We start from the raw sequence: 9918 nt of genomic DNA, 5'->3' as shown, positions 1-9918 counted from the left end.
GCCCCAGCACCAATCCCTGTAGCACACCATTTTGTTGCATCTTCCCAACCAACGACTGTTTTTATACCTGCTCTGTTTCCTGTAACCAGTCAATCTTCTGTACATACCAGTGTGTTATCTTCCACTTCGGGCTTTCATTTTCCTCAATAACCTTTGATGCAGCACCTTATCAAAAGCCTCCTGGAAATCGCAGTTCCCTGTTATCCGTAACACTTGTTGCTTCTTAAAGAACAACATCCCTTCACTGGGAGGAGGAAGCTAGAACACCACAAATAATTCCATGCAAATCTCGCTTTTATTTTTAAAAATTTTGACAGTAAGAAAACGACATTGACCGATAGCAGGGATTTGTCCTATTATAAAGAGCCAACTTCAATTTACAAACAGTCTCAGGTGGTATTGTTGAAAGTGTCTGGCTCAAGGGCTAATGGGCACAGTTCCCCAGGAGTACAGGAGGCTGATCTTCCTCTGAAGCACCCACCTGAACCACTTCCACTCTACTGAGAACTGTAAGGTGGCTGTCTGACCATGGGTTGTGTGAAGTCCAGCAGGAATGAGATCAGTCATGTCGGGAAGAGTTAACCTTGATAGGAATTAAGCAGCCATATTCCAATTCACAGGACACAGCTGATTAACTTTCTTCTCTCATCTTTAATGTTGAACAAGATAATTAGTGATAGTGCAGCAAGCACCAAGGTGAACCGACTGAGGGGCAGAACCTGTCCACACACAATTGGACCCCAGTGTCAGTCATGTCCCTATATTTAGAAGCAGCAATAATCCACAATTAGTTTTGGAAAACACAGTAATTAGTTTGCCCAAATCAACATACTGATCAGGTTCAGACAGAAAGCAGATAAAACATCAGAAACAGAAGCAGGAGTAGGTCTGTGGCTCCTCAGACCCACTCTCTCATTCAATAGGATCTGTAATACATTCCCATCCAATTTCCAGATTCCCTTTGTATCCAAGAATTTAAAGATTTTAGTCTTGCACGTGGTCAGCTGCCACAGCTCTGAGCCAAAGAATTACAAAGGTTTACAGCCTCGTCTTTCCTCATCGCAAGCAACCTCAACCTGTAATTCTAGACTTGTCAGAAACTTGAATTGTTTGATGAGGTGACCTTTCATTGTTCTAAAAGCCAGGGAATATCGGTAAATCTCACTCATTCTCTCCTCATGGAACAATGCTGTCATCCCAGGAAGCAATCTAGTGAATTGATGCAGTGCTATTTACATGGCAAGCATATTCTTCCATTGGTAGGGACCAGAACCACACATTATGTCTGGTGTGGGCTCACTAAGGGCCTGTGCAATTGTAGCAAGCATTCCAAACCCCTTGCAATAAAGGGGAATGTTACATTCACCTTCTCAATAGCCTGGTAAACCAGGATCTTTGTGAACCAGAATATCAACATTTACTAGCTTCTTATTTGAAAATCAGTAATTCATTTAATTAGTAAGGATAGAAAAAAATACTCATTTCACCACACACTTGTCTAGATCTCCTTTGATCTTGTAAATTAGAACGGATCTTCCATTCAGTTCTTTGCTGTAGTCTCAAATGCAGCAATCAATAGCTTTGGAGAAAGCTAACACGCAGAGACAGGCGGACACATTCACAACACACGCTCCGGATTGATCACCTGCCCTGCCCTGGTGAAGGCGGGCACTGTGCAAGTCCCAATTAAATATGTTACAGTCAAAAAATGAGACAGAGGCAGCTTCAAGTTACTTCTTTATAAAGAGCTTCTTGAAAGCATGCATTTTCTTCTTCTTTTCTTTATCCTGTGTATGGTTCCCTGCTGACATGGTGTTGGCAGCCTCTGCGCTCTCTGAACCCCAGGTCTTCCTCCGGCTGTCATCTATCTCTCGATTTTTGGAGAGACTGGGCTCCCTGTGTTCCACCCGCAGGTCAGGAGTACTTCCCAGGGTCTTGCTACTACCTAGTGGGCATAAGAAGTTGGAAATGCTCAGGAAGATGTGTGCTTCCTCATGTACAGCCTCACATACTCCCTCTCAGGACAGCGTTATTCAGCACTGATGACTGATTGGGAGCATGCAGGGCACCAGCAGTGCTGTTGTGATTGGTGCAGGAACCACATTTATGCTGCAGCAGCAGACTTTACTGCAACGGTTTAAATGGCCTTCCCAACACACTCAGGTCAGACCCATACTCCTGGCTAAATAAAGGATGGTGCAGTCTCTCACACAATCCTTTTTACTGGGATAGTATCAGCTTGAAAATCAAATTCCAAATAAAATTACAGTTGATAACATTCCTGAAAACATTTCCTGAAAACAGGTGGGTTTCTTTGCACAGATAAAAGGATGGCGCGGTTATCACCTGGTTAAACAGGGCACAAATGACCATGAGTTTGTTAGGTTGAGTGACGGTTTTGGTGTAACTGCAGACAACGGAACTTTTGTCACTGGGGATACATAGTGAGTCATATCACTAACCTGCTTTCAGCTGTTCTCCAGCCTCTGGGTATGGGTGAATGTTGTAGTAGGTGTGTGGAGGTTTTGGTGGGGGGGCTGATGCCAACTGCTTGTCCTCTGCTGGATCTATAAAACACGGATTCAACATCAATGTAAAGCCACAGCAGGGAATGAGTCTGCTCTGATGGAGGTGATGGGATGGTTGTGGGAGGGGTGGGAGTTGGTACTAGTAGAAGAGAGTAGAAATGTTATAGAACAGAGCTAAATTACTAGGTTGGTAATCCAGAGGCCTGTACTAATGATCTAGAGATGCAAGGTCAGATTCAACCATGGCAGATGCAGAATTTAAAGTCAGCTATTTAACCTGCAATTAAGCAAAAATTGTTTCACTATAAACTACTGTTTTGCAATAAAAAGCACTGGTTCGTTAGGGAAGCAATCTTCCTTCACCCTTTCCTAGTCAAGCCTGTGTGCGACTTTAGACCAAAACAGTTTTATGGTTGGTTCTTGACTGCCCGCTAAACTGGCCAAGCAAGCCATTCATTGGTACTAAACTGATGAAATAATAATATTGGTTCAACTACCTAGAATTAACATAGGCATCGGATTCAGAGACAAAAGCATGTCCAACATAGTCCACCTCACTAACGTATGGAGATGTGTGTGAAGTGGGAGAGCTGTCCCACAGACTGGGCCTGACGTAGACTGAAAAGCATTATTCTGAGTATAAATTCCTAGATTCCTATAACACAGGCACCCACCAAAGATAACACAATGGCAACCAATCAGCAAGGAGTGGCCCTGGGAATTCTCAACATTAACCCCAGATTCCCTGGTTCACCACCTACCCTCCTCCTTCAGGTGATAAATCAGACCTCCTACATTTGGAACACTACTTGGAAGCAGCACTGGCACCAAATGTATTGGCAGGAATTGTATCTAAGCCAAAGGATGATAGTTGTGATGCAGGCTGATTGTCTCAGCCTCCAGAGATCTCTGCTGAAGTTCTTTGGGCTGTTTCTTAAGCTCAACCAATGTCAGCTACTTCATTCATGACTTTCTCTCCATTATAAGGTCAGAATTAGGAACGTTTGCTGATGATTCAGATAACGATGGAGTGCATAGCAGGGCAGCACGGAGTTGAACAAGATTCAGGCTTGAGAGGATAGATGGCAAGTAACATTCCTGCCACACAAGTGCTCAACAAGAGATAGTCTAATCAGTTCCCCTCAATGTTCATGGCATGATCATCACAAAAGAAAAACTTCAATATGCCAGGTGTCACGGTTGACATACACTTACAGAGCAGGTCAGGGGCTGGGGGTTCTGCAGTATGTGACACAGCCTGACACCAACCTTTCCACCTGATACAAGCACAGCTCAGGAGTGGAAAGGAAAGGAATACTCCCCTCTGGCCCTGACCAGTTCCACCATCATCCAAGGCAAACTGACCATAGATCATAAAGGCATACAGCATGGAAACAGGCCCTTTGGCCCACCGAGTATGTGCTGACTACCAACCACTCATTTACGCTACTGCTACATTAATCCCATTTTTATTCTCCCCACATTCCCTCAACCATCCGGGTCCCCCATCAACCACTCCTCCACCACTGGTGCATTGCTATGGCAACCTACAAGATGCATAGCAGCAAACCCTATGGTTTCCCTGACAGCACCTCTCAGACTGAAGGCCCCTACCACGGAGGTGGTGAAGGGCACATATGGATGAAAACTCCACCACCTGGAAGGACCATTCACGTCACAGGTTCCTGACGGACATCGTTCACCAATCCTTCATTGTCGGAACATCCTCTCCAACAGCTCCACAGGACAACATAACCGGATGGCAGCAGTTCAAGGCCAGCTTTTCAAGGGCAGTACATACTGATATTGGCAGGAATGCCAAGAGGAAGTAAAAAACATCAGGTCTGCCTGGGGATTTTATTGTGGGTGCTGCAAATGAAGGAGTGTGTTTAACGTGTTTTATCTGCAGCTGCACAGGATTCTGCACTGTCGTCTCTCAGACACTTGTTTTAATGATTGCTCATTCAATCTGCTACTCCAGTGATCAGCTCTGCCCACACCCCGAATACACAGACCAGCTCCCCCCACACCTCTAACAATGTGCAGATTGTCACAAACCCAATACACAAACTTCCAACGATGTACATCCCACAATTCCCAATGATACTCCCTAATAACATGAGGAAGCTCTACAGTACTGTACCGCTTGTTTGAGGTACCAAGAGACCACTCTTCCTATCTGTTCTCGGCAGGATGTCATTGTTTCGGGGTCGGACCAGTGCATCCCTTCTTCCCAGTGTAGATGCATTGGATGAAGTGCTTTGCTTAACTCTGAAAGATGGAGTTCTCCTGAATATCAGAAAACAAACAAGAAAATTAAGTCATTTTCCAAATTCCCACTCACATTCCCAGGATAAGTACAGCATGGGTTATGCACAGTGAAGATCTCTCTGCATTGTCCCAATAAATACTTCCCAAGTATTTATTGCGGGTTTAAGTACATACTTCATTTCACAGGAAATGACGTACAGACACAATTAGACAAGCCAATGTTTTCCATTACAGTCCTACCAATGCCGCCAAACCTTTCCTATGAATGGGGTTTTCAGCAATAGGCAGGGACCTTATCCCCACTGCAGCCTCAATGTCAGTGTGTTATGTGCTAGGGTTCAGAGGGCATTGAAAGGACTACCCAGAGAAGGAGTTCCACACCATTTCCAGGCTACATCCTGGTGCCTGTTGGACAGTTTAGGCAATGAGGCGTTACACCAAATGACCCTATTGTGTCCACTCTCTTTCTTCACTTCTCCAAGCACATTCCAGGCCCACCATTGCTCAATGGCTTGACATAAAGGGCATAATGGATAACCCATGGCACAATGGTTCAGTGGGTAGAGCTGCTGCCTCACAGCACGACAGACCTGGTTTCAATCCTGACCTCTGGCACTGTCTGTGTGGAGTTTGCACATTCTCCTTGTGACTCCATGGGTTTTCTCCGGGTGCTTTGATTTCCTCCCACATTTCAAAGATGTGCAGGTCAGTAGGTTAATTGGCCACTGTAAATTGCCCTTAGTGTGTGGTAGAATCTGGGGAGAGGGTATTAAAGGGAATGTGGGGAGAATAAAAAGGAATTAAGGTAGGATAAGTATAAATGGGTGATTGAAGGTCACTTTGGACTCGGTGGGTTGAAGGGCCTGTTTCTTTGCTGTATCTCTCTATGACTCTATGACCTACCAAAGAACATGGTCTCAGTCTTGCTCCAGGTCCCTCTGGCTCCTGAGGCCTGTTCAAAATAGCTGCCTACTCCTGTGAACCAGTGGGCCAACTGCTGATTGGAGCAAAAGCCTCCACTGCTAGGGATATTCCCTAGTAACCGCTAGTTCCCATCTCTGTTCATACTCGTGACTTGTGTCATTCCTGATGGATGCAGCAAAGAATTCAATACAACAAATGGATATGACCAGGGAAAGAGTGCGGTCCTGTTTGACCTCCGATCAATTTAGAACAAGTTGATAAGGATGGGTCTATGGATGTCTCTGTGAGGCAGTTTTAAGCAATGATAGAATTCCTAACCCACATTTTGGAGAACAAATTCAACGTGCATGGTTGAGAGAAATTGTCAAAGCTCCTATCTTGGTCCAGGCAGTCACCTTCCTCTCTGGCACCGAGGTGATCATACCCCTGAGCAGCACAAGGCCACCAGAAACTCTCCTATTGGGTAGGTCAGGTTGGGGCGGATCACCTAGTGCAAAGTAGTCTGAACTCATTGGCAATGACCTTGGATAGAATCTTGCAGTCAACACATAACAATGAAATTGCTCCTCTTGCCCCTTCTGTTTGTTCAGGATGCCTTTCTTCATGTACTCTGACATGTTACCTGCTAGAAGCAATGGCCTGGGTCTCTTCAGTCTCAGAGCTGAGTATGTCCACCACAGCAAGCTGTTATTTCCAAGAGGACATCAGCCTGCAGCTCCAACAATTTACTTTGTACAGTTCTGACAAAGGGTCTCAGAGCTGAAATGTTAACTCTCTCTCCTATCTCTCCACAGATGCTGCCTCACTTGCAGAGTGTTTCCAGCAGTTTCTGGTTTTACTCAGTATCACCTCCCTTGTGTGTGTAGTTTTCCTGAACCCCTCTTTCCCTTCCATTTTTTGACTTAGGGCTATTTTTGGGATGTTACTGGTAAGACGGTTGCTAAACATTTGCCTGTCCCCTTGTTTTCCATTATAAATCACCCAAATTCACTCTACTGACCAATGTTTACTGCACTAACTATTTTCAGAAAAAAAATCCATATAAACTCTTACTTTTTATATTTTTGGCTTGCTTTATCCTGTACTTTAAAAAAAATTCTTATTAATTTTTTAATCACTCAATGTTTTTTATATTTTGTCCAATTTCTCACCCGGCACCTGTTTCTGCGCAAACTTTCTCTTTGATGCTAGCTTTAACTTTTTTTTAGTTATCAACTAATGTACTTCCCTTGGAACTCTTCCTCCTCGCTGCATCGGGTCAATTCTGTGCATTCTGGAAGATCCCTTCAAACTTTGGTCACTGCTTCATGACTGACTGATCCCTTAACCCAATTCGCCAGTTGATTCTGCTTTCATGTCCTCACAGTTGCTCTTCTTTAAAGTACTATCTTTGGACCCATCTTCCCTCCCTCAGACCGAATGTAAAATTCTACCATACTCTGGTTGCTGCTACCTCTGGCACCTTCACAAAGATACACAACACTGAGTCTAGCATAAGTGTGGAAAAATAAAGTGGCAAGAGGAGCTAGTGATTTAGAGACTGGAAGTGTCCATCAACATAGATTTTCGGTTCAACAGGAGTGTAATAACCTAACCTAATAAATAGCAGACTTTTGCCATATCTAAAGACCCTCTCCCTTGGAAAAGCACTGCAAAACATTGTCAAACTGTGAATGAAACAATTGTACACCAGTGAGGGGTCAACCTGTAGCTGCCTTACAGCCCACTTTATAGCTGGAGCACAGTCCCAGTCCTCAGCTACCGTTGCTCCCTTTCCATTCCCCTCAGGGGATCTCTCATACCTGGGGAGGAAATCTTTGTTGTTTCCCATCCTGGCCGGGGAGGTTCCTGTCTTGGTAGATGTTCCTTCAGCGAGGAGTGACTTCAAGGGAGGCATTTCCCTTTGGATAAAGAATAATGCATGTCACAGGAGTAAGCGTGAGATTTGAGCCGCACATGATCAGTATTCCTACTTCCACAGAAACACTCAATATCATCTCAGTATTAATGCACATAGAGTCACAGAGTTGTACAGCATGGAAAAAGGCCCTTTGGCCCATACTTGTCCATGCTGACTATGTTCTCTAGTTTTCGATTCCCCAACCCTGGAAAAAAGACCCTTCACCCTATCCATGCCCCTCATGATTTTATATACCTCTATAAGATCACCCCTCAGTCTCTGCTCCAAGGAGTAAAGGCCCAGCCTGTCTAATCTCTCCCTATAACTCAGCCCCTTGAGTCCTGGCAACATCCTTGTAAGTCTTTTTTGCACTTTTTCCAGTTCAATCACATCCTTCCTATAACAGAGTGACCAAAACTGAACACAATACTCCAAATGTGTCCTCACCAACAAATTGTACCCATGGTCTAGAATTGGTGGAAAGGTTAGCAATTAGGGCCCAGGCTGCAGGTGTTGCCATGATCAGACACATCATCCCCTTTTCATAGACCTTCCCACACAACTTGCAACACTTGCCCTATCACTTCAACCTTTTCCACATCCAGGGACCCAAACACTCATTCTGGGTGAAGCTCCGATTCGCCTGTGCTTCTTCCAGTGTAGTGCACTGTATTCATTGCTTATGTTGTCTCCTCTTCATTGGAGAAACCAAACGCAGATTTGGTGGCTGCTTTGCAGATCACCTCTGTTCAGTTTTCAAATGCCTGTCACTTTAATTGTCCATCTCATTCCCATTCTGATGGCCTTGGCTTTGATCTCTGTTCGAAGGAAGCCCGAGGTAAGCTTGAATAGTAGCTCCTCATCTTTCACCTAGGATGTTACAGCCCTCAGGACTCAATATTGAAGACAATAATTTCAGATAACCAGCCTTTCCTATGTGTGTCAGGATTGACCAGTTCTGATGGCGGGCCATTGGCCTGTAATGTTAGGTCTGTTTCTCTCTTCACAAATGCTGCCTGACCCACTGGATATTTTTAGCATTCTCCTTTAGAACATAGAACAGTACAGCACAGGAACAGGCCCTTTGGCCCACAACGTTGTGCTGAACTAATTAAATTAGTAATTAAACACACAGCTAAACTAATCCCTTCTGTCTACACAATATCCATATCCCTCCATTCTCTGCACATTCATGTGCCTATCTAAGAGCCTCTTAAATGCCTCTATCCTATCACCCCTGCAGCACATTCCAGGCACCCACCACTCTCAGTGTAAAATCTTGCCCCGCACATCTCTTTTGAACTTACCCCCTCTCACCTTAAATGCGTGCCGTCTGGTATTAGACATTTCAACCCTGGGCCAAAGATACTATCTGCCTACTCTGTCTGTGCCTTTCATAATCTTATAAACCTCTATCAGGTCTCCCCTCGGCCTCCGTCACTCCAGAGTAAACAAGCCATGCTTGTCCAACCTCTCCTTATAGCACACGTCCTCTAATCCAGGCAGCATCCTGGTAAACCTCTTCTGCACCGTCTCCAAAGCCTCCTCATCCTTCCTATAATGGGCGACCAGAATTGAATACAATACTCCAGATGTGGCCTAACTAGAGTTTTATAAAGCTGCAATGTAACTTCCTGCCTCTTTAACTCAGTGCCTCGACTAATAAAGGCAAGCATACCATTTGCCTTCTTTACCACCCTATCAACCTGTGCTTTATTTCAGATCTCCAACAATTGCTGTGCCCTGTACCTCCTAGTTCCAGAACCTTTTCCCCCTCGTCTCTCTTCTATGTTTATATTCATTTCTTTTTGTTTACCTCCAGACAGATCAGCTGTGAATAACACACCTTCACCCTCTCTCAGCAGGCACCAGCACCATTTATGTCATTCAGTCTCTCTTGGTTTCCACTTGATTGTAGACATTCCCTGACTTCTCTCCATCACTCCCAACCCCCTTCTCTGCAGATTAAAACATCTTCAATACTATCTTTTCCCAGTTCTGATGAAGGGTCATCATTCTGCAACGTTGACTCTGTTTCTCTCTCCATAGATGCTGCCTGACCTGCTGAGTATACCCAGCATTTCCTGCTTTTATTCCTGCAACAACTGTGCCTGGGCAGAAATCTGGGCTACCCTTGGCAACTGTGATGTATCTGGGAGGAGAGTTTCAGCGGTTTGGTGTCTGATAGTAAACACCTGCCAGTTCAGGAGTGATGCCTCCATATTAAATAATCCATTGACTGTTACTCTCACATGAAGAATGAGCAAATTATGGGAGAGTGACCCATAGCACTGG

At 44.7% G+C, this 9918-nt stretch overlaps 1 protein-coding gene across 1 annotated transcript in view; it reads right to left on the bottom strand.

Annotated features, from left to right (window-relative positions):
- Positions 1-352: 352 nt before the first annotated feature.
- Positions 353-9918, bottom strand: part of sptbn5 (spectrin, beta, non-erythrocytic 5) — a 189917-nt gene continuing 180351 nt past the window's right edge. Inside the window, 4 exon segments of the mRNA XM_052012749.1 lie at positions 353-1945; positions 2463-2567; positions 4672-4817; positions 7526-7624. Of these exon segments, the coding sequence (XP_051868709.1) occupies positions 1731-1945; positions 2463-2567; positions 4672-4817; positions 7526-7624 (565 nt within the window). The 3' untranslated portion in view covers positions 353-1730.

The sequence above is a fragment of the Pristis pectinata genome, chromosome 1 (genome assembly GCF_009764475.1).
Source record: "Pristis pectinata isolate sPriPec2 chromosome 1, sPriPec2.1.pri, whole genome shotgun sequence".
Lineage (NCBI taxonomy): Eukaryota > Metazoa > Chordata > Chondrichthyes > Rhinopristiformes > Pristidae > Pristis > Pristis pectinata.
The sequence above is the reverse complement of the archived record's forward strand: the minus strand, read 5'-3'. Positions and strand labels throughout refer to the sequence as shown.